The sequence below is a fragment of the Pteronotus mesoamericanus genome, unplaced genomic scaffold (genome assembly GCF_021234165.1).
Source record: "Pteronotus mesoamericanus isolate MK-2021 breed Mesoamerican mustached bat unplaced genomic scaffold, CSHL_Meso_final scaffold_705, whole genome shotgun sequence".
Taxonomy (NCBI): Eukaryota; Metazoa; Chordata; class Mammalia; order Chiroptera; family Mormoopidae; genus Pteronotus; species Pteronotus mesoamericanus.
In genome coordinates this window covers 6,666,275-6,693,026 of record NW_026555326.1, presented here as the reverse complement: position 1 = coordinate 6,693,026, position 26,752 = coordinate 6,666,275, and the positions used below count along the sequence as shown (strand labels likewise).

At 52.3% G+C, this 26,752-nt stretch overlaps 1 protein-coding gene across 4 annotated transcripts in view; it reads right to left on the bottom strand.

Annotated features, from left to right (window-relative positions):
- PLEKHA6 (pleckstrin homology domain containing A6) overlaps positions 1-26,752 on the bottom strand; it is a 133,845-nt gene that overhangs the window by 15,067 nt on the left and 92,026 nt on the right. For all 4 annotated transcript variants that reach the window (XM_054563442.1, XM_054563443.1, XM_054563446.1 and 1 more), the window contains 12 exons: positions 22,035-22,139; positions 21,284-21,356; positions 18,724-18,824; positions 15,139-15,341; positions 13,164-13,646; positions 11,584-12,073; positions 10,999-11,085; positions 4,694-4,762; positions 3,360-3,440; positions 2,927-3,076; positions 2,010-2,105; positions 469-580 (listed from right to left, as the gene is read on the bottom strand). In XM_054563442.1, the coding sequence (XP_054419417.1) occupies positions 469-580; positions 2,010-2,105; positions 2,927-3,076; positions 3,360-3,440; positions 4,694-4,762; positions 10,999-11,085; positions 11,584-12,073; positions 13,164-13,646; positions 15,139-15,341; positions 18,724-18,824; positions 21,284-21,356; positions 22,035-22,139 (2,050 nt within the window). The remainder of the gene's footprint in view (positions 1-468; positions 581-2,009; positions 2,106-2,926; positions 3,077-3,359; positions 3,441-4,693; positions 4,763-10,998; positions 11,086-11,583; positions 12,074-13,163; positions 13,647-15,138; positions 15,342-18,723; positions 18,825-21,283; positions 21,357-22,034; positions 22,140-26,752) is intronic.

The window sequence follows — 26,752 nt, the reverse complement described above, 5'->3', positions numbered from 1 at the left end:
AGGAGGCAGGGGAGGATCCAAGGACCTGAGAGGAGGCATTTAGTGTCTCGGGGCCACCCAGGCTGGCCAAAGGGACTTCCTATAAGGGCTGGCTCGCAGGCTGGGGAAATGACTGCACAGGGGAAGACGATGGAAGAACACTTCCCCTGCACCTTCCAAAGCACCCAAGGCTGAAGGAAGGCACCAAGGTAGAGGCCTCAGACCACCAAGGGGCCTATAGGCTTAGTGGCTAGAGAAGCCCGGGTGCTCTTTGACCTTTTCTGGGGAGGAATCTAGTGTATCGGGGTCAACGGCACCTCTGAGTGGTATATCTGGTCTATTCCGGGGCGAGGGGTAAGGGAGTCCCACCCACTGTCCCAGGGCCCAGGTGAAGGTTCTGGAGCCCTGACGAGGCTCTGACTGGTTCTGAGCCCTGGAGTGTTTCTGGTAAAGCCAGAAGCCCAAGAGGCTGGCAGGGGAGGCGCCCACCTCTGTGCTTGGCCGTATCTGTGCCCCGAGACGGGTTATTCTTCCTGAGCCCCTCCATCACATCCTGGATCCTCCAGATCTCCCTCTGGATCTGCCGGTTGAGCACCTCGTTCTGAAACAGCCACAGAGCGGGTCAAAGGAAGTGGCTGTTCCAAAGAGGAGTGTTCCAGCCCTTCCCCTGCATCCCTTAACCAGGAGTAGACAGGAGCCCTGTGCATGCAAATGCGTGTAAATCCACACACATCCAGCACGTGCACACACACCCCCCCCTGCAGCACATTCATCTTTCTCACGGGCAGCCTCTGCCTCCCCAGCCTCTATAAAACGCCAGAGGAGAGGACCTGTCATCACAGGACAGAGCCCCTTGAGGTAAACCTGAGGACTCGGAGCCAAAAGAGAGTAAAGGCCCGCTGCTCAGAGCCTCTCCGGGGGAGACCAGGGTGGTCTTGGAGTGAAGACCTCTGTAGATGGACATTTTATGGTAGCCTATTTTCCAGGGGTGAGAGATCCCAGTTTCCTGTTTTTCTTTATATCCAAACCACTCTTTTGTAATACCCACGCCCAACATGTACCTAAATACTCATGAATTATATTCAATTACAGCACCCACTCTTTGAAAACTAATAGCCACCACTTATTTAGCTCCACCATAACAGGCACTGTGTTAAGTGCTTTGACTAACCCATTTCAGCTGCACAACTCTATGAAGTGAGGGTGGCAGCTGTCCCTGCTTCAGAGACGAAGGGTCTCAGGTCCAACTGTCTGTTGTGACACCAGTATCTGTACCGGGGTCTTTTTGTTCCAAGAGCCGGTGCTCTTGATCACAATACTCTCTTCCCTCCTGAAATCCACCCACAGACCATGGTGACGTTTGGGTCTTCTGGACCAGCAGGGCTTTCACCTTACCCCACCTCACCAGCTGCAAGGCTGGTGTGGAAAGTTTTGTTGCCAGGAGGGAAACAAGAGGAAAAGAGGGCAAACTAGGGTTCTCCCTGCCCCAGAGAAACACAGCTTGCAAAGCTAGCCAGAGGAGCAGCAGGGGGTGTGTGTGCGGGGTGGAGAAAAGACGGGGGAGGCAAAGGACAAGATGCCCAAGGGAATGTATCCAACCTGCTGCCTCCAGAGTGTTTCTAACTAGTCCCAGAAAGGAAAGCCTCCTCCTATCTTAAAACGCCCGAGCGCAGCACTTCCGTGCTGCCTACTCTTCTGATGGCATGAGAAATTTATGTTTATCTTGTATTTGTATGTCTGTTAAATTCTTCCAGTCATGAAACACCTGACGTCTAACTGAAGCTCCTATGTGTCTGCTTGACTCCATCCCCTGTGATTTTGTGGAAATGAAGAATCCCACATTATTCTCATCCTAAAATTTAGTATCTGCTTTAAGTGGCCCTGAACTTAGCTTATGTCTTAGAACCAATTCCTCATCTTAAATCTGAAATCTCTAAAGCAAGAAAGGAAGCCACTTTGGTCTCTTTTGGCCAAAAGGGCAGGGACCCAAAAGTCTGTGCCAACCCCCACCTGTCCGGGGCCCTCTTCACCTGGTTGCCCAAACTGAGCTGTTCCCAGAGGTCGTCGTGCAGGGCAGAGACCTCCGACTCAAGGCTCTCATACTCCGCGGTGCTGTTGGTCAGGGCCTGTATGGGGTAGGGTTCACTGAGACAGCGGCCAGTGCCTACGTTTCTCCTCACTCTGCTGTTGGGCTTGGGGCCAGCGTGCCTGCCACCTGGCAGGTCTGGGAGCGGGGCACACAGGGCCAGGAAGAAGGTGCACAGGGTTGAGACATTCTAATGACAGCCAAATACCAGCCTTAGGAGAGGTGCCACAGCCCACCCTGCTGCAAACTGAAGTCAAGAGGGAATGGCATTCCTTCCAGATATGTGGATAGGCCGCAGTGGGAAACATCGCTCCTTCACCCTCTTGCCTTCTGAGGCTGGGCAAGTGAAAGTGGGAGACAAAAGGAAAGGAGGCGGAGGGAAGGGGTTTGTTCTCTGAAGGTTCGCTCTCCATTCTGGGCCATGCTTTCCTAGGGCTTTGGCTGCTGTCCCTAGAGGTATTATCCAGGCCATCAGTCCTGGAGGGCCTCCCCTGTGCCCACCAGGACATGACCAGGACAGCAGCATTGCGGCCGGTGGCCTGGGCCTCCAGGAGAGAAGACAGAGGTGGGCAGCAAAGGTATTAGAGCAGCCAAGGAAGCAAGTGGCCCCGATTCCATGCCATCCTGAACAAATCCTGATGCAGTTATAGTAGGTAGGAAATTCACCAGTGTTCACGGAGACTATGGAACAAGCAGGCTGGTGTACTGGCTACCTCTTTGCAAGGCAGTGTCAAAGCCTTTGTTTTTTCTGTCCCTCCTGGGGAAGCACCCTGCTCTGGCCCTCCAAGGAGAACTGGATTAGGGGAGCACTCCCTGGCAGGGAGGCTCTCCTGGCAGATGCAGACCCTGCAGTCGGGTTACCGTTGTGGCCTGAGACAGCTCCACCCGGATGTGGATGAGCTGGTTCTGCAGCGACTCCTTCTTGTGCAGCAGCTTCTCTGGGTAAGCAGGCTGGCTTCCGAACATCTCCAGCTCCTGGTGGGTTCCCATCAAGGCACTTTCCAGGCTCTCCTGGAGAAAGGCAGGGTGAACAGCTAGGAGCAGCCCTGAGATCTCCTCTGTGGGACTGTTAGCAGCACAGGCCTGAGCCCTAGGGGTTCAGCCAGTCAGAGTAGTGGAGGTTGTCCTCACGCTGCCTGGGGTTCCCTGGGAGAGCTTCAGGCCTGATTAAGCGCAGGACAGAAGCTCAAAGAAGGCAGAGCTCTGTCCGTTTAGTCAGGGTGGAGATAGCAGCCCATGCCTTCTCCATGCCAGTCCCCCACCTTCCCCCTCAAAGACTGCCCCAGGCTCTCACCTTCTCAGCACGGAGCTGCTGCACCAGCCGGTCCTGCTCCCTCACCACCTTGTTCTGCTCACACAACTTGCCCAGCAACTTCTGGGGTCCCGAAGGAGTGGGGCACAGGGAGGGAGAGAGAAGGGGGTGAAGGACACAGTTTGATGGGGACCTGAGACTTGGGTTGGCAGGGCCCGGCCTCTGGATACCGCCTCCTTTCCCCTGCTGAGAAACCCTAGCCCTTCACCTTGACTTTGAAAACTCCTGGGAACAGGAAGGTGGTCTTTACCTTGGCAGACTCCCAAGTACCCACTGGAAAGGAGGCATGTTTATTCTCTGAGGAAGTGAGTCAGCTTGAGAGAAGAGAGGTTGAAAGCCAGACATTAAGCTCCTGTCCTCCTGTCCTCCTAGGGCTTCCAATTCGTGAGAGTTGGGGAGATAATGTGGCCTGGCCTCCCAGGCCTCCCAGGTGGGCATGGACTCAGGGGTAGGCAGGGTGGGTGTTTGAACCACAGTCTCAGAAAACCAGTGAACAGCGGAAACTGGTTCCGGTCCCACATGACCTGTCCTCCCCTCCTCCCCAGCCCCCACCCCCTGCCCAGAGTCTCAGGATGGCTGACGGTCCCTCAGAGATCTGGTCCTTGCCTAGATGGAACCTCTCCTGGGCCTGCTGGGCAGGTTTGCTGCCCAGGCAAGGCCAGTGGTGATGGGGAGGGGGCTGGTCAGGCCAAACTTCTCTTGGGGAAAGACTCGTGCTTTCCTCCGCGCACACCTTTATCCATGCCAGTCTTCAAACACCCTGGGGCTCCTTTCAACTGAACCAGATCTTGCCCTCCAGGCCGATAGTTCAAGGTGAGCTCACATGCTACCTGTTTTGTCCCTGGCTTTACCAGCCCACAAGTTCTCACCACCTCACCCTCCCTCCCGCAGAACCTACTGTCGGCTGCTCAGCATATGCACCATAGGCTGCCACCTAGTGTCTGCCGCTACCCTGAAGCTCCCCGAGGGCCGGGGCGTGGCTTTGTTCTTCTTTCCAGTTATCTAGGAACTAGACTGATCTGACAAAACCTGTGTTCCTGCAATAAGCAGATCGCACTGGTGGAGATAAGGGTCCTAGAGCTCAATGAGGACACATACAGCGCAGGAGGCAGGGATGAGTGGGAAGAGTAAGAAAAGGGGGATGAGGACAGACAGGCAGAATGTTGTTTGCAGTGAGAAAGGACGTGGATCAAACATATGAAGAGCCGTGAGAAGGAGAGGCACAGGTGCAGGAGAAGCCCCTGGAGGAGCTCGAGAACAAGGACAGCAGCGGGAGGGGCTGGAGTGCACAGAGGGAGCAGGAGAGCTGCTCTTACATCTGTATCTTGCTCGTTTAACTTGTAGGTGTGGAGGCTGTCCCGGAACACTTCTGGGTACGGAGGGACCTGCAGGAACATGAGGCGGTTACTGCAGCAGGGGACAGAAGGGCTTGTGGAGGCGGGAAAGTGACAATCTTTGCTGCGTTTTTGCCAGAGACTGCAGTGCATCACCTCTGGAAACTTCCATCTGGGGCCCTGAGCTGAGATGATTCTCTGTGCCCTGGCTGAGAAGCCTGGGATGGCCCAATCTCAGCCCCACCCCAGTTGTCCTGGGCTGACCATGGAGACAGAGATGCCGCTCAGCTCCTGCTGTGTATCTCCCCTCCCCTAAGCTCTAGGATCTCCTGCTGAGAGGGACTCCAAGGGTGCCGAGCTCCGGATGGCCTGTTGGCAATGACCATGAGAACAACGGTGAACCTTCAGCTGCCTTTGAGAGTGAGACATGGGAGAATGGAATGAGCATTACAAATGCTTGAGAACTATTGACCTAGCAGATTGAATGCCAGTCACAAGGATTGTGCCTAAACCAGAATTGCTACAAATTCAGAAGTGTCTCTGGGTCCAGTACATGCTCCCTACCATTGATGACACATCCAGTAGCCACAGCACACTCTTCACACCTTTGGCATGGGATGGTTACATATCACACCCCCATGCCCTTAACCCCAATAATGTCTGTGGAGAAGATACCAAATATAAAATCGAAGGACTAGACAATGAAAAAGCAGATTTGTGATCCCTGGCAGGCATGAGATGTTGATGCTGGCTATTTTGATGGTTTGGGAAATGAGCCTTGGGTTTGTCCATGAACACGAAGAATGGAGGAAACATGGTAGAATTAAAGGAGGGAGATCAGACAGTGCCTGGGAGATGAGTCTGGCAAATGGGTGGGTTGGGCGGAGCAAGCCCCATCCCAGACGGGCTGACTCGACCATGCACAAGCAGCTGAAATGGTGTTGACAGGGACCATGCTGCCAGGCAGAGGTCTTACTTGCATGAAGAGCTGGGCCCTGGGGGAGGAGCTCTCCACCATGCGGTTCACCATACTGATGAGAGTCTCACTCTCACTCATCTGCAGCAGAGGAAGGAACGGACGATTCAAACTCAAGCTCACAGAGAGATATCTTCCCCACACCCTCCTGTGCTTGCTTTCCAGGAAACAGAAAAGGGCAACTCCTCTAGGGGACTCCAGCAACCTCTACTTGGCCTTATCCGTCGCTCTCCCTTTGTGAACTCCATCTCAGGACCAGCACTGAAGCTGCCCTTGAGGAAAGGCCACAGAAGGAAGCTGGGAGGCCACAGTGCCCTAGCGCACAGCTCTGAAGAGGCCCCAGCCCAAGGACACTTCCCCGGAGTGCCTGAGTATCATGGGTCTCATCCACATTGGCCAAGGTCGTCATCTCCTTGCCCCAGCTCTCATTTCTCACACTGCTTTGGTCAAAGACCACACGGGCAGTTGCAAAGGCCAGTCTCCCAAAATTTGAACTGAATGGAACAACAGAAAAAGAACAGCTGGGACCTGCTCTTTGGATGGGCCTTCCCAAACATACAGGCACAGGTCTCTCTCCCCAATCCCTGCCCACCTCTTGGCTCTAGAGTAGAAAGGATTGCTAAACACGGTTTCCAGAGCTGGGCTGGTAGCATCCATGCCGATCTTGGATGACGCTAGGGAGCAAATAAGGAGGCCAAAACAAGCAAGCCATGTTAAAGGGACACCAGATATTGGAACACTGCTCTCCCGACACATTATCTTATGTTTCAAGGATCATTAGGAACATGGGGGGAAAGACTTTGCCAAATAAAAAAGAAATAGAAAGAAAGGTGAGGGAGGGAGGAAGGGAGGGAGGGAAAGAGGGTGGAAGGGAGGGAGGGAAGGAGATGGGGGGGACAAGCCAACCAAATCAACCAGAAGTGCCATCATTTCCCCCACTGATTCCAGTGTGACAGTATCCAAAAGTGAACATATTAGGGAGTATCCTTGGCTATGTCCCTTTAACTCAATTCATCTGCAGGAATAGGTAGCAGAAAGGGCGGTGCAAGAAAAGCTTTTTGGGAAGGAGAAGTGAGAAAGGGAAAGGATAGGGCCACCTTAGGGCAGGTCTTCTGGGTTCAGGTTCAGGAGGCCCCACATTTTTTTGCCCTTGTCTTTCAAATCTTTATTGGACCCACATGTGTTTTCCTTGTCCCATTCAGACAGCAGTTCAAGTGCAGCCTTGGTTCCATACGCTGTGGATGGCAAGGGGTACGCATCCACTCCCATTTGCAGGGTCTATGGCCTTTTACAAGGCTTTCTTTCCTAGGATCTGATTTTTCTACCTTGTTAGCCTAGTTGGAAATTTTTCTATGGCATAAAATGTCATTTAAAAGGCTTTCCAAAGAGCAGTTATGAGGTTGAGTCTTTGTGAAATAGCTAAAAGTTGACATCAACCACATTTTCTGTAAGGATTGGAACTCAAATTGACCCCTATCTTCTTGGCACCTGTGTGTGTGTGAGATTGTGTTTACCGTGTTATGGGTACCTGTGTGTGTGTGCTTCCGTCTGCTGCCTGTGTGTCATATTTGTGTCCTGTGTGTGGTGTATGCGTGTGTGGAAAACAAGGCAGATCTACCAACATATCAGGCTTTGAGAGGGCCGGGGAGGCCCAGATTCTTTCTGAACGTCCAATGATCTCCTTCTTTCCCCAACCAGTGGATCTAAAGTGATAAAGGAGAGAAGCAGTTTCTCTTCTTTCCCTCTTCTCTCCCTGGCCTGCTCCTGGCCCCTGGCGTGGCTTTGGGGATCTTTTGGATCATGTGGGTCCTGTCTCTAGGAGAATGCCTGTGTCCCATCTTCGGTCTCTCCAAAATGTTAGAAAGATCTTGTGAGAAAGCACCTGGCCTAGTGCCTTATACATAGTAAGGGTGCTTGGTTAATATTTTAAATTGAGTTTTAGAAGAAAGAAAAAGAACAATAGAATGAACATAGCGGCAATTACCACTCGTTGTCAATGCCTGACAAAATGCTTTCATATACATTCTTGCTTGAGTTTTCCAACAAGTGTGTGAGGTAGAGAGGGCAGGTTCCACATGTCCATTTTATAATTGAGAAAACAAAGGCCCAGAGAAGCTAAGTGATATTTTCAAGATATATTAAAAAAAAAATTCCTTTTAAATGGCAGAGTTGGAACAAAACTGCAGCGTCTAATTCTATGTTCTGGACTCTTATCATATAAAACTGCCTTTTAAGAATATCTAGAATATCATGCCTCGGCTGGTGTGGCTCAGTAGATTGAGCACCAGCTTGAGAACCAAAGGGTCACTAGTTCAATTCCCAGTCAGGGCACATGCCTGGGTTGTGGGCCAGGTCCCCAGTAGGGGGCACATGAGAGGCAGCCACACATTGATGTTTCTCTTTTCTCTTTCTCCCTCCTTTCCCCTCTGTCTAAAAATAAATAAATAAAATCTTTTAAAAATATATCTAGAATATCCATTTATCTATTTATCTAGGAGGAGATCCTCTAAGAGGTTATTTCTGAAGCCCCCAGTCTAAGGGCCCCACCCATCTGAGGAGACAGAAGCCCAAGGAAAAAGCACTGCTGTCTGAATTGAGTAATTAATTGGCCAGCCAGGCATTGTGGATGGGCCACAGGGAGGAAGGCCTGCCCAAAGGCCAGGGGCACAGAGCCCCGCTCCTCACCCCTCCCTGGCACAGCACAGCCTGCTCCTGTGGGGGGTCAGTGTGTCCAGGCCTGCTCGGGATTGGCATCCTAGTCTGGACGCCCACATGCACTGGACAGCACATGCTGCTTTCTGGAATTAAACTGCAATATCCTGAGGGCTGGGTGCCTCCCCTGTTGATTAAAATACAGGTATCAATGCTTCCAGTGCCCAAAGTCATCACAAGGATGAACTCACTAAGACACGGAGACCCAGTGAGATGCCGGTCACCTGGCCTGAGACTAGTACCACCAAAAGTCACAGCCAAATCCTCTGATGTCACATTTATGGCGCGTTCTACAAGTTTGAGAGCACAAAATCATCCTGATGAGGTTTGACTCCAGTTTCTTCATACATTAGATGTTTCCTCAGCTGTACACTAGGTCAAAAACTCGGAATCATATTCCAAGTTCTGCCATGCACTGGTTGTGTGCCCTTAGCATGTTTTCTAACCTTTCTGTGCTTTCATTTTACTAGTTATAAAATGGGGATAATTGAAGTACCCACCTGGCAGGGTGCTTATAAAGATTAAATGGGTTAGACTCTGTAAAGTGCTTAGAGTAGCATGGAGCATGGAGGAAGCACCCGATTATGGTAGCTGCTGCCATTGCTATAATTATTACTATCATTATTGTTTTTACGACCGCCCCAGGCTGCTCCCATAGGAGTGTGTGCATAGCCAAGTCCCCTGTGATTTGTAGCACAGATCTGAACATAAGAGTATGTGCTCAGATAAATGCCCAGTATGCTGACCCCTGGCCTCACTGGGTCAACTCACTGAGTGCTGCAACCCCCTTTATAGCCCCACGAAGCCCAGGAGCCAATGGGTAGAGCCATGGAGCCGGGAGCCCAGGCAGCCAATCACCTCCCTCCAGTGAGAACAATCACTGCCTCTTCAGGACACTCGTCTGTGGAACTGGGCTGAAACTAAGTCCTCGGTCCACCACTGTGAATTCTCAGGGAAACATAAGCCACGTAGACAAAAGAACTGCGTGGAGGAACTAACAAATATACTGAATCAACATAGTTTTTAAATCATCCTAGGACAGGTCTGCAGTCCTCAATTTACAAATTGTGGAGTTTAACAAGGACCTGTGGCGTATGGTAGGATAATTTCCCAGATTAGTACTGAATAAAATCCTAGAATTGTAGGCCTAAGCAAGGAGCCCCCTCTCATCTCTGCTATTCTCTCCAGCAAAGATGCAAATTCCTGCCTGCCTCCTGGGGGCATTTCCATCCAGGCTGAACAAACAAGAGGTGGCATTAATTATTCATGTGGTCATTTATATTCTTTTCTTCCCCATGAAACTCCCAGCTGCCCTAAAGAGCTTTGAAGAGAAGGGGTGTGAAGGCGCAAACCAAAATATAAGCCACTTTGTTGTGTCCTGGTTGTGCCAACAAAGGTTGTCAAATGGAAGGAAGATGAGGGGTGGAAAGGAGGTAGGAAGCGAGGAGACAGGACAGGAGCAGGGGGTGGCGAGGGAGCACCAGCTCTGCCTACCTGCTGATCCAAATACTCTAGGTTTCTTTGCAACTGAAGGTCTAAAAGTTCATCCTACCCGGAGCCCGAGGCCCAACGGCAACACAAACAAACAGGAACACGACAAAACAAAACAATAAAAAGGAAGCAAAGCAGTTAAGAGTTAGCTGGGCAAGGATGAGCGCCTCTGCCCTGGAGGAGTTCTGGGGAAGGGTGGGTGGGGGCGAGGATGTTGGACCACCCACAGCAGCCTCCAGAGACACACTTGGACCCCCCACTTCATGGCTCCCTGGTCGGTCTGGCCCTCCCCCGACAAGGGAAGTGCTGCTGAAGCAACCTGGTCAGCACCTTCAGCAGATGTTTCTGTGTTTTCTGGGAAAATCTGTTGTTTCTGGATGGGTGCGTTTACCATGTGTCAAGGCTGGAGTGTGGGCACTGGCAGAGGAGAATGAGAGAGGGGACAGGGGAGCAGCCCGCCCTGCTGGCCACGGCCTCCTGCAGCTGGCCTCTGGGTGCTGTGCAGGGCGAGGGCACAGTGCCAGGCCTTCGGGACAAGGGTTCTGCCAATGGGTTCCAGTGGGTCTACCCAGCTCCTCAAGTGGAGCATCTGCTTCTAGTTCTCCAGGTGGGGACAAAAATTCTCAAGAGAACATTTTCCAGGAAGAGACATGTAGAGAGGGAGAAGAAAAGCGGAAACACAATATGGAAAATGTTTTTTTCCTCAGTCCTGTCTCCTTCCCCAACGTGGCATTCCAGGCAAGGACAAACTGGGAGCAAGTGCACTTAGCGGGGGAGGGCTGAAGAGCACGCCTGTTGTTGGCAGCTCTAGCCTGACTTTTGTCCCAGCCCTCAATCTTAGGCCTGCCCAGGCCCCTCCGCATGCTGCGGGGTTGTTCTGAGGAGCAGGGGTCAGGACGTTACATGCTTTTGGCTCTTGTCCTTGCTTCTCTGCCCTGTGTCACAGAGAAGGGGGAGCTGGCACCTCACTCTGTTGGGGTTAGTCCTGGCCGGGAGGAAGGAGGTATCCAGAGGCTACTAAAAACCGGATGGGCCACGTATTGGGCACAGAGGCCCTCCCTGGGAGCAGAGGTCCTGAGGGGCTGTGGTGGGGGAGGAGAGGACGTACCATCTTATCGTGGACCGTGGGGGGTGGTGGGTAGTTGTAGGGGTACAGTCCTGCAGGGACTGGCCGCCTGTCTCCCAGGTAATCATACTGGAAGAGAAAGGGAATTGGAGAGGTGAGGGGGTCCGGCTGAGACATAGACTTCCCCACCAACAGAAGAAGTTCAAGGCTAGGGATATGTGTAAACTGTCCCAGAGCAGATTCCAGGCTGAAATGGACAACATTTATCCAGTGCAATTTCCTAGCAGTGATCTGTTCAGGTCCTCAAGGTTTAGAAAGACAGAATCCTTTCTCTCCTCTTACATGGAATTAGGGTTCTTGGCATAATCGGGCAATGGGCACAGCAAGGAATGTTCCTACGTAGGGGGCAAAGCGAGGCCCCCAGGGCCGCTCGCCTGGGGACGGAACCACATGGCCAGAGTCTCCCTGGACAGCACTGCTGGCTCTGCTGACACACAGCCCAGTTCCCTTGTGTCCCAGGTGCTCCCGCACCTCCACCTCCTCTCAGCAGATGGTCTTGGGCTTCTGCTGGACCTCAGGGGATGAGGAAGGAGGGGACCTCAAGGGGTGAAGACGACGGTGGCTCACCTTGGGAGAGCTGATGGATCGCCTCATCACGTAGGCAGTGGGATCAGCATAGATGTCCTCACTGCGAGCTGGTACCCGCTCAAAACGGGCACTGGGTGAGCGGACCGGGGAGTAAATGCGGGTGCGGCCGTAGGAGCCCTGGCTGGGCGAGCGGGGCACCGAGTGGGACCGCAAGGACAGGCGGCGTAGGGAGCCAGAGGCGGCATCCAGCTCATCGTAATAGACGGGCTGCCGGGAGGGGCTGGGGATCCAGACGGTGCCATCCTGCCGTCCGTAGCCGGCAGGCTCCTTCCATCCACACCCGTTGCGGAAGGAGTGGCGCTTGTCCTCCAGGGCCCAGGACGAGCTGATCCGATCATAGGCAGGCATGGAGCAGATGCTGTCTGGCCGCACCCCTGGTGGGTAGTACTGGTAATCGTCAGGGTACTGGGAGGAGTAGGGGCTGTAATACTCAGGGGCCCTGCGGGACATAGGGTAGAACCTAGAGGGGCTGAGAGAGAGGACAGTGTAAGGAAGTGGACAGCGTGGGCATGTCCCTACCCATCCGCTGGTGCCCCGGCCCCACCTTGGAATCCTCCAGCCTAGAGTGGCCTTGTGAGCACACAGAACACCAGCTTTGTTTCCAGAGGTTCAGAGAAGACCCATCCTCAGAGCTCCTCCCTCAACCAGTTCCCAGAGGCCCAAAAGTCCACCCGTCAGGGCTTCCATCTTTGTCTCTTTAAAATGAAATACCCCTGGGGAGAAACTTTAAGCCTTATTAGCCATCTCTATCTCAACATGAACCAATTTATCAGATCCTGCCCAGAGAGGCAAACAGAAGAAAGCGAGTGTACCAGACACCTGGAGGAAAGGGGCAGAGGAGGGACAAAGGGTGGCTTCCCTGATTTTATGGGACTCGTGCCAAGAGAGGCGCTGCCCCTACGCCAGGCAGGCCAGAGGCCCCGGGTGCAGCGAGCAGCCTTCCTGAGGCTGTTACCGGCAGTTCCGAGCTGCCTCGACCCCAGGGCCCAGTAAGTATCTTCAGATGTCTGAAAGCCAGTCGCGGGATAAAGGAGGAAATTGGTATAGAGGGCAGAACTAGGATCAGTGAGTGGCAACATTTTCTTTCTTTTCTCTTTTTAAAAACTGACTATAAACATTGGCTTTCAAACAATCAAAGCCATTCAAAAATGGAGTTGGCTTGGCTGTTGATCAGTGAGTCTCCTGTTGCTAGAAATACCGGAACAGAGGATGTTGTCTGTAAGAGGGTCGGAAGCTCAGGCAGACAGATGTCTGACTGAAACAACTGTAAGGCCCCTCCCTACGATCGCCTGCCTGTTTCCTGGGCCACCCAACACCCTTGTGGAGAGACACTGGGCGCTCTGTCCCTTCCTCTGAAAGAAGTAGACAGAGAGCAAAAGCAGAGGCAGAGGGAGCCACAGGGGCGGGAAAGGATTTGGGCAAGCTGGGAGCCCTGGGGTTTTCTTGGTTTCCCAACACAGCCTGGCTTCCAGAAGGTTTCCAACAGGGGATGCCTCTCACGTTATATTCCCAGCCCAGCCTTTGTCGTGACGACATCCCAGCTTTACCCCAGGCCTCACCTCCGAAGGTCTTCAGGTGGGGGCACCCCCCGACGCAGGTTCACCCACTGCTGAAGCTGGTTCATGGAGCTCTTGCGCTGGGCAATCTTGTCGGGGTTGGCATGCTGGGAGAAGCTTGGCCGGTGTCCCCCACTCCCTGAGTCCTGAGGAGGGAAAGCTGTGCTCCCCGGGCGACTTGGGGAGCTGTACTGCCAGCCGTTGGGCTGGGTGGGCTGCTCCCTGCCCCCTGGGACCCGTGGGCCCTCAGGGTAAGGGCTGCCTGGCTCTGAGGCTGGTTCCGGTCCAGCTTGGATGCCGTTGACTTTCACCAGAGGCTCGCCCTGGACTTCGGGCCTCTCAGGCCTCCTCTCTGCCTTCTCACAGCCTCGGCCATCCCCCTCCCCTCGAGTCTTGGCCTCTGGCTCAGGCTTGGGGAGGCTGTTGTGAGGTGGCTGCTGGTGGTGTTTGCTGGGTGGGATGTTTTCTGAATCTGGCTTCTCGTGGCTGCAGGGTAGCAAGGGAGATGCTGTGAGTGATTCCAGCCCAGCACGGAGCTGGGTGGGGGGGTGGTACACTGGGAGGGAGAAAAGGAGTGGAGAAGGATGGGCAGAAAGGTAGCATGGGGACAGAATTTAATGCATTACAGTTCTATTCCCCAATTATTATGAAAAGTCGTCCGAGTCTGCATGTGCACGACACATTCATTGTGCCCTCCAGGTCTCCTCCCGTGGGTCACTCCCTTCAGCTGACCTGCCATTAGCCTAGTCCTCAAGCTGTGGCCAAGACTGGCTTTGCCCAGCCTTGGTCTCCTGTGTATGCTGTCCCTGATACAGCCCCCAACCTTGGCATATGCTATCCTGAGGTTTCATAACACCAACCGCCCTTGATGTCCCAGCTACAGATGCTTGTCACAGGTCAGCCCTCTCTCCTGTGGAAAGTTCCTCAACTTCCATGAGCCCCGGGTTCCTTGATGGCAAGGATGGGCATAAGGATGCCTCCCTCCCCGGGACTGCTGTGGGGTCAGACACGGCAGGCACCAGGGCAGAGCCTGTTGCCTCAAACTTCACAGACATGGAAACACGCTAGTTCCTTTCTCAAAAACAAGCTTCTCCCAGGACGGACTTTTTGTTACAATATAAGCTCTGTGAGGCAGGAGCATGTCAGAATTTTGCTCCCTTGTTTTCCTAGCACCCGATATAGTACCTTACACATGTCCATTTAGAGTAAATATTTATAAAATGAATGAGTGGACTTCTGGAAGTATGCCCCTTGGGTGAAACAAAAGTGAAATCTCATGACAGTGTTCTCCCTATAGTTTCTCAAATTCAACATCTTCAAGCGTCCTTGCTGAGATCTTCCTTGGTAAACATTTCTAAGACATGTGACTAGACTTGGGGTCTCCACTCTAACACTTCCTTCCAGATCCCTGTTGACGTCTAACTCCATACTCCACACCCAGTTCCAGTAGAGACAGGCACCAGGGCTGTGGGTGAGGAAGGTATGAGCATAGCCCTGGACTGTGTGTTCATGACGTATCAAGCATTTTACACACTGTTTAGTCCTCACGACAACCTATGAGGTAGGATTATAATTGTCTTTGAGGAAAGGAAGCTCAGGTTCACGAAGGTTTAAGTAACTTACACTGAGGTCGCACCGGGGCAAGTGACCAAGTTGGGATTTAAACCCAAGTCCACCTACCTCCAAAGGCTGTGTGCTTAACATGCGCCCCCAAGACAAACTGAGCAAATGACCCCGGCCCTTGGCTTCTGCCTGGCCCCCATGGAAAATGGCTTCTCTCTTGGTCTCCGCCAGCTCAGAGAGAAGAGGGAGAGCGGCCAGGGGAAGTGACTACCAGCTCTGAAATCACTTAGCCAGGCCCGTCCTCAGCGGTTCACGCTGGCACACTGGGTTCAGCGATGGCACAGAGCACGGCCCTTCCTGGCTCTTCCTCTGTCTCTAGCACCCCCCGCGCCCAGGCCCAGACTCTGGCACTCACTTGTGACGCACAGCTTGGGGCACCGACTTCTGGGCTGGGGGGATCTGCACTCGGGCTGCCTCCCCCATGGCCTGAATCCAGGCCTCCTGCTCCTCAGGGCTCTCAGCACTGAAGAAGTAGGTGCGAACCCCAGCATGCTCGGCCTGTGGGGAGAGGCAGTGCGTGGAACTGGCCCCGGTCTCGTCCACCCAGCACACAGTCACCTGTAGGGAGAAGACACCCATACCCACAGAACAGGTGGTCAGGCAGGCCGCTCCCTTGACCTGCAGCTTTTCCCACATGGAGCTCAGGAGCAAGGTGAGGAGGGTGGCCCACAGGTACACCAAGTGCTCCAGCTGGCGCCCGGGTCCCTGCCTTGGCCAGCTCTCTGGACACCACTAGGCAGCCCAGGTAAGCTTACCTGCCCCACCTGAGGTGATTATAAGCAGGAGGGACAATTACCACACCCACTCTCCCATCAAATTCTATCTTTGGTTTGAAGGGCAATTACCCAATGTCTGGGAGACATGTCCCCCGGCACAGGCCAATATTGGCCTCTGAGAAGCTAGCACGGTCTCTTCCGCGCAAAGACAGCCAGGCCTCCCTCTCGAGGCATGCAAGGGGCATGCACAGACAGTCAGAGCACACTACCTAGTTGGCGGCCGCGAGCAGGCGCGGCAGGCGGGAACCCAGAAGAGAGCTCCTGTCCAGAGGAGGGGTCCTCACGCAGTCAGAAGGAGGAGAAGCAGAGAACAGGTCAACCAAACACCAGAGGGAGAGACAGAAGATGACGTGGCAGGAATGTCAAGGAGAGGGCGAAAGTGGGGAACTATTCAAACTATCCCTTTCTACTCAGTGCTACTATTGGGACGACAGCACCCCGCAATGCCCAATTCAGCCCACCAGGAGGGGGAGTGAGAGCTTGCACCAAGGGAGTTTGGGCTGGTGGTGGAGAGAAGTCAGGGAATCCCAGTGCGAATGCTAGCTCTGCTCCTGCCAGCTCTGGCCTTAATGCATGCATCTGCTGAATGCGGAGGGGTCTACCGGGTGAAACTCAAGATTCTTAGGCCACGAGCAGAAGATGCTCCAGAACTAGATTCTTACTGGGACCTCAGCATAACACCTAGGTGAGACCTTCAATTTCCCAGGAAAAGCATGTTTATCCCACCCAGCATGGGAGATCCAAATATCTGAGGGTAAAGACCCTCAGATGGGAACCTCGTTTTAGCCTCTGACCCTTTGGGTGCTAAATCCTGGGCCCCTGGGAGGTGAAAGAAGACAGCGCTTCTCTGACCCAGCCCCAGGGCTCTCCTAAGCAGCAAGACTAAATCAACACCTCCAAAGGCGCTCCTGGCAGGACCTTCGCTCCACTGCAGCCACTGTCCCCTGCACAGGATTTCTCTCTGATGGGAGCCCTTTCCCACTGAGGGTATGTCCTCCTTCTCTAGGGGCAGAGGCGGGCCTCTTTCCTCTGGACCTTACTAGTCCCCACACGCCAGCAGGGGGCCCAGATTGGAGGTGCCGAGGAAAAGCCAGCGAAGCTGTAAGGAGCTGCCTGGGGGTTGAAACTGCACAGGGATGTGGAGCCCAGGGGCCCAGGCAAGCCCTCTGTGGTGGAGCACACAGTGCTATGGGGGCTATGGTGGAGGAGAGACACGGCTGGGACTCTGGGTATGTGCTGGGGCTGGTAGGAGTGGGCAGCAAATGAGCTCATTTGCTAGCCATTTCCTGAGCCTTCTGGGAGTGCAGAGCCCTGCTCTGGGCACCAGTCACAAGGAAAGTGAAGACATGCTCTTTGCACCTGAAGAACTCATGGTTAAGCTGGAGGACACAACATGCTCATGGGCGAACAGGAGGGGGCAGAGGCCTGGGAACAACTGCTGGCAACAGGGGGAAGGCAGAGGGCCTGGGGAAGACAGGGCCACTGAAGGGGAGCCAGGAGGGAACACCAGCCTGGAACCAGGAAAGCGGAGCAGAGAACTGGGGGAGGTGCCCTGGTGGGGTGAAGTCCACCGAGCCCCCACAGGGCTGGGTTAGGAAGAGGTTAAGGCATTCAGCAGTAGGCTGGGCGGGAACAGTCCAGGCTCATTATCAGTCATCCAAGAGTTTCACTTGGTGGCCACAGCAGGACAAGCCTCCCATCTGTCTCAGCAACCCTCCCTTCCCTGGGGAAGGGCCTCTGAATAGCCACAATTGGAACCCTTTGTGGCCACTGAGCATAGCTCTCAGAGTTGGCTTAAAGAGGCAATGAACGCCTTGGGGACAGGGAAGGAGGAGAGGGGCTGCCGGGCACAGCAGTGAGGCCTGGGGTGTATGGTGGGTGTGTGTCAGTCACCGGATGTTGACCTGATCCTGCTGAGCTGCGTGCTGGAGTGCGCATCGGTCTGGAAGGGAGGGTGAGACAGGCTGCCTGCTTGTGTGGGTGTGTGCATGCGTCTGTGTATAGCAGGATTTTGTTGTTGGTTAAACAACGTGTTCCTATTTCCCCAGCTAGAACTGGGCTCCCTGGAGCTGGAGTTTCATTAATTGTTCATTCTGTTCACACCTCTGGCAGACAGGACCCGGGGGGCTGGAAACTAATTATGTGCCAAAGAGGTCCCTCCTTGTTCCCAGAGCAGCACCTGTGTACACTGCCCACCTCTTCTCTGTGGCCAGGTGACTAGGGTCTGAAGGACAGAAAGGGGCAGAGTCTCTGAGCACCGTGGGGGGACCTGCAGGCCCTACCATCTGACCCACTGCTTTAGGTTTTCAGAGCCTTGGACAGCGATTCTCAACTGGCAGAGGGGGCGCTTTATGCTAAGAAAATGCATGGGCAACACCATAATTTCATATTTGGAAAATGAAAGGGAACCTAGGGTCTTTACATCATAAATTACAAAAAGAGCCTGGGATTTTTATCATTTTTAATAGGTCATGAATTTTTAAATGTAAAAATGCGCTGCCCAGGAGGAGCCAGCTGCGGCCTTTGATGGTGGCTCCCCGGGGCTCCGGGGCGCACGCGCACCAGGCACGTGAGGCCGTCTTCCTGCGCGCTCGTTCTCTCGAAATGTCTATGTCAGGTTTGCTTCTCTGAACTGTAATGAAACTCAACTCCTAATTTTCTCTAAAGGTTGAAATTTGAGGAAGTTTGACTGTGGATCTAATTTCCTGGGCCCAGGGTGGGGAGGAAGACTTTCCATAAAGAATCCCAGCCCCCTCCAGCCTATAGCTCTGCCTGTGCTTCAAGGGGTCTCCCAGTGCCAGGCCACTGGGCAGAGGATCCACAGGCTCAGGGAACCACTGGGCTACATTTATCCCAACAGGGCTGATACACTCCTCCGTCCTCCCCTAGGAAAAACTGTGGCACCATTGAAGCACGTTTCTGCTGTCCCACTCTAGGGAGAATCACCCACCCAACCCCCTAGAAAAGAGGAAGGGGTCCCAGAACAGCCTCACCTTCGCCTTCGGACAGCCTGCACTGAGTGCAGGGGCCGCTGCCCACTCCTTCCCTCCACTACCACTTCAGACTCCTTTGGGAGGTGGCCCTAGATCCTTCTCCATCCCCCTATGGTCTAGAAGAACAGGTCTCCCTCCCCCAACTGACCTGGGAGAGGAAGGTCAACTGACCTTAAAGGTGTGTTTTCGGCTGATGTTGTCTGAGGGCTGCACGGCAGCCACCCGGAAGCTTAGGAGGGGGATGCTGCCCAGGATGCTCTCCTCCTTCTCATCTGTCAGGAAGCAGAGGCACAGGTGAGATGTGTGTGCACGTGCAGGGGGAGAGGAGAGAGGAGCATGTCAGCCCTATTGTGATAAATTGGCAATAAATGTTTGTTGCTCATTTACTATTAGGCACTCGGGGCTACCAAACACAACCTCTGCACAATCCCAAGAGGCACGCTCCCTGGAGTTGGGGTGCGTGGCAGCTCTGAAGACATCCTCTAGACATGTCTAGAGATGAATGAGAGACAAGCAGTCCCACCCTCAGGAAGCTGACGTTCTAGTACACGAGTAAGCTAATCAGTTAGAGCTACTGTTTTGGAGTGTTCGTTCTATGTCAGACACTGTTCTGTATAAAATGCCTTCATGGATTGAACACTCTCAACAATCCTGTAACTAAGTTCTGTTCTTACCCTCATTTTATAGGTAAGGAGGCTGAGACACAGAGAGGGTAAGTAATTTGTCCAAGGTTACTTAAGAAGAAAGCGGTGGACTGGTCTTTGAACCCCAGGAGGCTGACTCCCAAGCTATCATCCTTAACTACTCCACTATGCGTTGCGCCTGTCCAACACAAGACAGTTCCTACAGCCACACATGTACCAGGGTAATGGGATGGGGCGTGGCAGAGTGGGCAGTCTCCTCTTTGGTTCTGGCCCCTCTGGATAACTGTTTCTAAGGTTCTCTCAGGCACCCTGTGCTTGCTTTGTCCTCTCCTGATGTAGACGCCCCCCCCCTTCTTGTCCCCGTGTCTTAGGGAAGATCTGCCTCTGCATGGCCTCCTGGCCCTCAGGTCCCTGGATCAGGCTAACAATCAGGCTGTTACATAATTCATCCTGGATCTCCAGAGGAGCCTGATGGATTAGCTAGTCGGGCTCCCAGCTGTCAGCAGGAGACCCGAAAGGGCAGGGGTGTTCTGTGGGACAGGTTGGGGGCAACTATGAGGCCATGGCAAGACCCTCTCGGCTTGCTCAGGAGAGCTCTTTATTCCCCGGGCTGGAGACCCTGTAAAACTCTCAGATAGGGTTTATAAACTCTACTAGTTCTCTTTTTACCTTTTTTCTCTTACTCATCACTTGCACAAGATACTTGGCCCAACATCCAGCTTCCAGTGCCGGCCTCAGTGAGGTACCCAGAGAGGGGCTAAGCCTAAGGAGCAGGAGGGACAAGGGCTGGAGACCCAGGGCTTCTTCAGGAAAGCAGAGGCCATCAGCTCCTGGAGGAGACAGGCTTCTGCCTGGTACTGTCCAGGCCTGTGTTTAGGGGTCTCTCCTGAGAGCACCTGTCAGTGGACAGTGGCCCCACAGCAGTGCCCTTGAAGCGCACAGGGTTAAGGGTCGCCCTTTTGTCAGACCAGTGTCTCTCCTCTGAAGAGAGCCTGGCTCTCCCCCAACTTTGTTCACACTCTGGCTCCAGTGCAGCCTCCTGTCCCAGAGACCCAGGCTGGGCAGACTCTTCTCCCCTAGTCTTGGGGTTTCCTCTGTGACTGGACCCTGCACATTAAGCCCCTTCCTGATCTCTCGCTGCAGAGTTCAGGGGGCAGCAACTCAGGACACAGGAACAGCAGCGTTGTGGGGGTGGGGGTGTCACGGGTTCGGAACAACCTTTGTTTGCCAAAGTTAATGATTCACTGAATTACTCCAGGAAGGCCCAGAGAAGCCTGGGCTCTGCCATTCCCGGGGCATGGAGGGCACAGAGGAAAAGGGAACAGTCTCTCCTGCTGCCAAGTCATCTCACCCTGCTCTACCCAGTGCCCCGCGTCTGTGTGGTGGGACTGCCGCTGCCATCACCCTCCCTCGTCCCCTCTGTACCCCCTTGACACAATTTTGCTGTGGACATTTAAAAAATAACTTCCTAGAAATTGCTGCACCAATGTCATCAGATCTTTGCCCTCCTTTTTTGGAGAGAATTGGGAGTGAAGATTAGTTGTGCAAGGAGGGCAGAAGCTGGGGATATACATTTATTCCACATCGATGGAGCACCTACCATACGCCGTGCACTGTTGTAGGTGCTGTGGATACAGTAGTGAACAAAATGGACAAAAATTGCTGCCTTCATGGATTGGATCCTCCTGACCCCATGGGACAGGAGGAAGATCAGCATACGAACTCCAGTTAGCAGGTGACCTGCTAATAGAGACTAGGGACCTTCCTCTCTCTCTTTTTCTCCCCCTCGAACCCTTCCCCTGGGCTTCACCATCTGTCACAGGGCCATCCAGGTCACCCCTATATCTCCAATCAGGGCCTGGAACTCTGCCTGACACCCAGTAGGCACTTGGTCAATATTGAATGTGAGTGAATGTGTGCGCAAGTGAGCTTTGTTTGTATCCCTCAGGGACACCCCGCTGGTGCTGGAGACTGCATGCGAGAGATCTGCCCTTCTCCAAAGTCCATCCAAAGCAAAACCCGGTAACTGGTAGAATGAGAGAGCGCCGTGGGCACTCTTGCCCCCGCTGGCCTAGGGGCAAGCTTACCTTTATAGTAGAAGAGGCAGCGATCCACCAGGACGAACCAGCGCTTGTTCCACTGCTTGACGCCAGAGCTGGCCTGGAGGCACATGGAGAGAGACAGAGAGGAGGGGCTGTGAGCTGGGCGTGGGGGAGAGCAGGATGTGATAGGAGGAAACCCGCACCAAGTATGAGGACATCCTGCCTCTGGTTGCAGCTCAGCCACCAACAAGTTGCAGCAACCCCTTTCAGTCCCCAGATGCAGGAACCTGACATTGGATTACTGCCTGTGACCTTCAGTTCTGTCATCCTTGGCCTCAGTGCCTTTCCCTATAGGGAATGACAAAAAGGGCAAGAGATGAGCCAGAATGAGAGAGCAGAGAGCAGGCATGGACAGTGACAAGGCTGATGGGGAGATTGCTGGACCCTAGACTTAGAGGAGACACCGCTACCACCCCTCTTTCCATAGCAAGAGGTTGAGCCAGTAGGTTGCTCCAATTGGGTAGTTTTCCTAGCATATTTCAAAATCATTGTATCTGCCCATCAGGAGATCTAGCTGGATTCCTAAACATGACACTAATTGTTCTGTGTGATTTTGGGAAGATACTTGACTTCTCTGAGCTTTCATAGAATTAGAAGATGCATTCACAGAGATATACCAAATGAGGAATGGGAGAACATATCACAATAGACATGGACTGTGGTAACCACAGAGGACTTACAGTGCTATATGGGGAAAGCACTGGGTGTGGCGGCAGAATGGCAGAGGGGGCCTCACCTGTTTGAAGAGCCAGCCTGCCTTGGTGACAGGTGCATTGGGGTTTCGCTTCATGGAGTGTGAGCGTTTGCCAAAGGCAATGGCCTTGCGGGATGTCCGGTTGGCCTAGGGAAGCAGAGAGAGAAGCCGGCCTGACTTTTCCCTCTCCTGTTTTCTGTTCCACTGGCCTGGGGAGCGGCTGTACCTCCCTGGGGTCACCCCAAGGTGCCCTCATGCTGACAGGCCCACGTGTGAGTCTTGGATCTGTTAGTAACTCAAGAGCACAGCCTGTTAAGTCTTTGGCTCTTCCTCTGATTTCTAAAATAGGGTTAAAAAATAACCCCCCCTATCTGAGAGCAGTTAGGGTTTGGGGAGTTTTCTTGAGGAGAAAATAAGATTTTTCACTTCACTCCTGGCCTACCCTTCCGCTGCCGCCCTCACTCCTGCACCCCGCCGCCCCCCCCCCCCGCCCCAGCGTCCTATTCACCCTCCACCACCCAACCTGCCGCGGGCTGGGAGCACACACGCGTGGTCCACTCCTCACTGCCATGGGGCCCTGCCATTCCTCCACATTCTGGCAGCAAACCCTCTTCCCTGAATCACCACTGATCTTCCACCATTTAGTCCTTCTCATCTTCTAGAGCATTCTTTCAGCGTCAGTCATCCTCTTCATGCATTTTTGCCATCCCTGGGGCACTGTTCTTAAAGACAACCCATCTGATGCCGTAACCTTATACAACCTTGATGTCCTCAACTCAAAATCCTCCCCTGCCACCTAGAACAGACGGCCGTGGCCACACCGGAGACCAGGGGAGCACCTGAGCCCCTTATCGCAAGCAGCTTCAATTCTAACATTCCATTTTCTGATCACAATACTCCATTCGTTGGGCTTTCTCACTCTGCTGGGACCCCCCGCCCCTCAATTCTTCCCTTTCTTTCCATCAGCCACTTCGTGATTTTAGTTATTTCCCTACAAAGCCCAGGCCCCGTGGTGAAGTAGATCAGCTGTACTCTCTTTCTGCTGCCTTTCTGCTCAATCTTCTCTAAAACTCAAAATCCCAGATTAGTCAAAATATCTACCCTTCCTCCACTCAGCCAGATTATGGTGTTGCTGCTGAAAAATTACACACAACACAGATGAGGCCACTGCAGATCCGCGGTCCCTAATCTCAGCTGGGCTCAGCCCCAGATGGCCTCTCCATCCCGTACCCCGACTGTTCTCCCAGGCCCTGCAAGTTCCCTCTCTGCCTTCCCCACAAGGGACCTGGATCGTCTTCTGCAGAGAAAATTGAGATTATCTGACATGCACTTCCTTAATTTCACACCCATTTCCCCAGAAAATTACTGCCCTTACCTATCTTTGTCTCTTTCCCTCCAATGTCAAAAAAAAAGCAGCATTCTCATCCTTTCTAAGGATAACATGCTTAACCCACCCTCTCCTCTGAGACTTTGTTCCATTAATCATAATCTCCTCTCAATTCTGTCTTCAACTTTTCCTTCTCCACTGGCTTCTTCTCCTCTGCAAACATGCTCAGGTATCTACGTCTTAAAACATCTCTCTGCCTCTCTCTGTCTTGTCTGTCTCCCCCTCGCCCCTCATACCCCTGAATATCCCCTTAACCCTGCATCTGCTGTCAACAGATGGAGCAGGCGTAACACCTTCCCTCCCTTCCCTCTTTCTCTTTCTCTTCAGGAACAGGTTCCTGGGAAGAGTTCTGACTTCTCTCCTCCCATTCACTCTGAACCCTCCTCCACCTCTTGTCTGAAATGGCTCTTGCAATGTCATGGAAGCAAGACTACGCGGTCCCTGAATACTCTAAAGCATTGGACAATATCAGCCCTACTGCCCTTCCTGAAACTCTTCTTTTGGTTTCTGTGATGCTATTCTTCCTTTCCAATACCTCCATCTGTGGCCACTCCTCCTCTGTTCCACTCTGAGTGTTGGTGAACCTTAATTGAACTTTTATCCTTTTATTCTAATTTTTATCATTATACATTGTCCCCATATAATCTCATCTACCTGCAATATGCTGAAAATCCCCTAATCTATATCTAAGACCTCTCTCCTAGCCCCAGTTCATTTGGCAACTGGTTGTCCAAACATGATTTAGAAAAGTACAAAACCAAACTCATCCTCTTTCTAATGAAACCTGTTCTTCGATGTTTCTCTTCTCGGTGAATTGTACAATCCTCCCAGTCACCGAAACCAGAGCTCCAAACTGTCTCACACTGTCCCCTCCATTCCTTTATACAACCACTTATGCAGGACTAAGGAGTCTATCTTCCTAAAAGTTCTCAAATTCCACTTCTTGCTGCCCAATCTTTCCCATGAACTAAGGTTATCTTTCTAAAACACAACATAATCCTGTCACTCTCTTAAAACTTCTCCCTACCGCTTATCACTATGAAGTGAATTCAAATTCCTCAGCACGGCACACAAGGGCAGGTCTATAAGACCCGGCAGGACCTGTAACCCACCTTCTGCCACGCTAGCAGACAGGCCCTGCCCAGTCACGCCTAACTCCTGCGCTCCGCTCCTGCGCCCAAGGCCTTGGCTTGCTTGCTCTTCCACAGGGGGACGGGGCGCCATCTCTCTTATCTATAAATCCCAACTCATTCTTTGAAGCCTAGTGCAGACCCCCCACTCCACAAACCTCCCTAATCCCCCAGAGTAGTTAGCTGCTCCCTCCTCTCCATCCATTCTTACAGTCTAAAAGTTATTGTCTAAAACTGTTAGCTTTCTGTTTCCCTCACTAGGCTGGGAGCTCTTTACAAGAAGGAACTTTTATCTCTTTACTGCCAGAGCCTAGCAAGGGATCTGGCTATAGGAAGCATTACTAAATACTCGTAGAAGGAAAAAAAGAAGAAATTGGGCTTTTATTATAAAGTACCCCCAAAACTAGGAAATAAAATTGTGTCACTAGTAAAATCCCACATACATGGCTCAGACTGGCCATCTGAAGAAGTCTAAGAATAGGCAAGTCCCCAACTTTTCCCTTTCTTCAGTCGCTCATTGTCATAGCTTCACCTCCTCTGGGCAGCCTAGAGGCTGCTCCCCATAGTCCCCCACTCCAGCTGAACTCCTGCTAACCCCTCAATACTCCAGCCTCCTTGTCTTTCTGCCACCGCTCCCCAGCAACCCCAGCCTTAGGTCAATTCAACCACCTGCCTTCCCCGCTTCCATAGCTGGACTATGAGCATTGCTGAAGGAAATCCACACACCTGGGGACTGGTAAAGATTGAGTCCATGACCTCAGATGACTTTCTGACACTATAGAGCAATATTTCATATGTCTCTTGCTGACCAGTGTTCCTGTTCCCCAAACCTTCGGCATATTCTCAGACCCCCCAATGCCTCTCCACCCCCCAACTCCTCTCAGCAGTGAGCCTTACCGCCAACTTCCCAGCAAAAGTTGAGAACATCAGGTGGGGATGCCATTAATTTCCTAGAACCACTCCGTGCCCTCCTGCACCTCAAACGCAGTCTTTTTTTTTTTTTTTTTTTTTTTTTAAATGCAGTCTCAGGAAGAACATCTCTTCCCTGTCCTGGCTTACAAACACCTCTGCATCTAACTCTGGCCTCCACAGAAATGTGACTCATTAACTATCCCCTTTCTCCTGAACCTACCCACTGGGTCATTCCACTCCTGCTTCTAACATCTTGAAACAAAACAAAATGAACAAAGAAAACCTACCTCCATCTTGCATATCTTTCTAGCTTCCACTCTCTGCCCCTCATTTCCTTAAATAGCCCAGTTTCTTTAAAAGTATTTTTTTTTAAAATATTTCTAACATTTTAGAAAAGTATGGAATAAATCACCACTACATATTAGTTTTTTTCCCCCCTAATAAAACATAGCAAATAGATCTGAAACTCCCCTTGAGTTCCTCCACAACCTCTTTGCCTTTCCTTCCTCCCTAGAGGCAACCACTGACCTAAAATTAGTCTGCCTGTCTGTGGCTATGTGCTTGCACTGTATATTTATCTATAAAAATATAGTATTGCTTTTCGTGTACATTTTACATAAATATATTTTATGTAACAATGTTTTTGCATAATATATTATTATAATATAAAAATAATATAATTTTCATATTCTACAACTTGCTTTTCACTCAATATTATGTTTTTGAGTTTATCCTTGTTAGCACATAGTGTTCTAGTCCATTTAATTTTTGGAGAGTATGCCATTGTGTGACTAGACCACCACTGATTGTCTGGTTTCTTAGAAGAACAGTTTCTTCTCTTCAGTGTTTCTTCATCTGCCCTTCCACCTCCTCTTCCGCCTGCTCTGGCTTGCCCTCTATCCTCATCCTACCACAGGACTGCCCTCGTCAGATGTCCAGTTACCGCAATGCCGTCAAACTCTCTGGACGTTCTCATCTACGTGAGACCTTATCACACAGACCTCTCGGCAACATCCTTCTGCGGATTACTTCTTCCTGAGACCCTCTTCCTTCTTCCTCCCTTTCTGAGCTCTCAACTGTCATGCACTTCATAAGCTATTCTTCTTCTGCTGTCCCCTAGATCAGTGGTTCTCAATGAGGGTGGAACAACCTTGTTTCATAGGGGACATCTGACCATGTCTGGAGACACTTGATTGTCACAGGGTGGGTACTATGGGCATCTAGTCGGTAGAGGTCAAGGATGCTGTTCAAAGTCCTATAATGAGTAATTCCACAATGCAAAGAATTATCCAACACAAAATGCCAATAGTGCCGACATTGAGAACCCCTGG